Source organism: Salmo salar, chromosome ssa04 (genome assembly GCF_905237065.1).
Source record: "Salmo salar chromosome ssa04, Ssal_v3.1, whole genome shotgun sequence".
NCBI lineage: Eukaryota > Metazoa > Chordata > Actinopteri > Salmoniformes > Salmonidae > Salmo > Salmo salar.
In genome coordinates, this window is record NC_059445.1 from 7,111,557 (window position 1) to 7,114,256 (window position 2,700).

At 42.4% G+C, this 2,700-nt stretch overlaps 1 protein-coding gene across 1 annotated transcript; it reads right to left on the reverse strand.

Annotated features, from left to right (window-relative positions):
• Positions 1-509: 509 nt before the first annotated feature.
• LOC123742407 (protein ALP1-like) lies at positions 510-1,547 on the reverse strand. The gene has a single exon (XM_045716390.1). It carries the CDS (start codon positions 1,432-1,434, stop codon positions 970-972), a length of 465 nt encoding a protein of 154 aa, XP_045572346.1. The 5' UTR covers positions 1,435-1,547; the 3' UTR covers positions 510-969.
• Between the last annotated feature and the right edge of the window lie 1,153 nt (positions 1,548-2,700).

Consider the following 2,700-nt stretch of genomic DNA (forward strand, 5'->3'; position numbering starts at 1 on the left):
CCTACTACGTCTAGGCTTTATGAGTAGTCCCTGTATCTGTCTGCAGTTGTGCCAAAAAATACATGCTCTTGTTCTCTTACAGATTACAGGCTACACATTCATTTTTTTTTTTAAATGTTTACATGCACACACACCTCTTTCAATAGTTGTATTCTTTTTAAACATTTTTACAACACACATACCTGTCATGTTCTTTCCTGTACTTGAATACTTATACAATTATAATGTTTTCATAGTCAGTTGTTTCAGTTGTTTATTAATATCTCATTTAGACTTAATCTGCTAATTTCTTCCCTACACCTTCGCAGATCTAAGACAAGATGAAAGTAAAAACACATTCTCTTCCTAATTCATTTTTTTCCCACCTGTATTTTGTCAGGCCAGTGAACATGATGGTAAACTGTACTATTTGTATGGACCCTAGGTTACCCTTTCCCTTAGTTAACATACGAACTGTATGTCGTATAACCTTAATTAGTGCTCCTGCTCACCTGATGTATCATGCCAGGTGTGTATAATACTGACGTTAATGAGAGAGGGAAGGGGTTTTAAGGTGTGGTCTTTACTCCCAAATGTCACTTAAATATAGCTTCCAAATGAAGAGAGACAATGATACATAAAGGAATCTGGGGGAAAAATTCAATTTTATGGACAATGGTGGATGGTTCTTAAAATAACCTTTGTGTTATTGGGCTCTTCAAAGAGCTGTTTCACTCCATGGCATACTGCCATGGGACTTCACCTGCTGGCGATGAGAAGTAGGTGGTCAGCTTCTCTCTCACCTGGAGTGCCTGTCTGGGGGCATTGTTGGCACCTGCATCCGGAGCGGCTCCTGGAATGACCTCCGCAGGTAGTTGTGGAGAACACATGTAGCCTTCACGCAGGCATCGACATTTGAGGGGCTGAGACCAATCACTCTCCGATACATTCTCCACCGGGCTGCCAGAATCCCAAAGGCGCATTCAACAACTAACCTTGCCCTGGACAGTCGTTTGTTAAAGACTTTGGCAATGGCAGCTGGCGTCCAGCGTAGGGCCTCATGAGGTTGGGTCTTAAAGGGAAGGCCTCATCGCCGACGAAGACGTGGGGAACAGGTCCCAGGTCTTCAGCTCCAGGGAGTGGTGCAGGTGGTGGAATCTCCAGGGTGCCATGCTGAAGTGCCTGGCCGAAGGCAGAGTCCCGGAGGGTCCCGCCATCACTTCCCTTGCCGTAAGCACCAACATCGACAACACGGAAACAGTAGATGGCATCTACTACAGCCAAGAGTACAATTGAATATGTACCCTTGTAGTTGTAGAATTGCGAACCTGAGCACGGTGGAGCCTGAATTACTACATGTTTCCCGTCAATGGAGCCAAGACAGTTGGGGAAATTCCACCTCTCCAGGAACTCGGCAGCGATGGCCCTCCAGTCTTCCTCCTTGGGGACAGGCATGTATTCACCAACCAGACAGTCCCAAATGGCTTGTGCCACAGAGGGGACAATGCCTGCCACCGTGGACCGTCCAACTCGGAAGCTGAATCCGGTGGTCCTGTAGGAGTCCCCTGTCGCCAAGAATCTGAAATATAATTCAAAATAATGATCAATATTGTGTGTAACTTAAATTCCACCCACATATTCTATCTACTCATATATCTACAGTGAGGGAAAAAAGTATTTGATCCCCTGCTGATTTTGTACGTTTGCCCACTGACAAAGAAATGATCAGTCTATAATTTTAATGGTAGGTTTATTTGAACAGTGAGAGACAGAATAACAACAAAAATCCAGACTATTATGCATTTCGCTCCAAAGCTGCATTGGAGGGAAATTATATTATAGGCTCTCACAATTAATTTGTGGATGTCATCGAATAAATAATATACTTGGCAAATAAATGAATAAAAAATGTAAGACATTCTCCAGTCAATTTTTATTATGTATTTTTTTACTGGATATGTGTGCAACAAAAATTCAACATTCACATTTTCCTACTTTCTGTCAAGTCTACGCATACAATTTGATGCATACATTCAATAAATCGAACGTATGCACCACACAGAACGCACTGCAACTGCCTCTGCAACGCAATGCTGCAAGGCAAACGCAGCGTTCCATTAGAAATGAAAGTACTTCTGGTGTATCGAAACACAATGACGCAGTCGGTGTGTTTGAAGCGTAAGGGAAAAGTGCAACTGCCAACACCAGAGTCCAAAGGGATACATTCTAATGACAAGTATCTCACATAAGCATATTATGCAAATAAAACATCTTAATTATCTGTTACCCAACTAATTCTGATTCATCCGCCACAACACAAACTATATTTTAATAATTTGACATGCCACCATAAGTGCAGCTTAAGTCACGATTTCACATTTCAACTTTAAGCCCCTGTTACCATGGGAGCCCCACAATTTATATCGTTGGGGGTGGTGAAAAAGCCACTACTCAAAGCACAGAGACTTGAAGAGGAAATGGCCGTTTCTACACCATATCCCCTCCTCTTCAGCAGAAATATTACTTCCCCTTTATGCGTTATGCTACCGTCTCTTTGAGTGTGATTTAATAGCCTAAGTCACATGATTTCATAGAAAATGGGTCTTTACATGGAACTCCCTGCCCTCTAGACACTTGTGTTGACTCAAGTGTCAGTAATTCATCTAGTTTCTAAGTTCATACAACATGAGGCAATACATTGACAGTAGTGGATAATGAGGC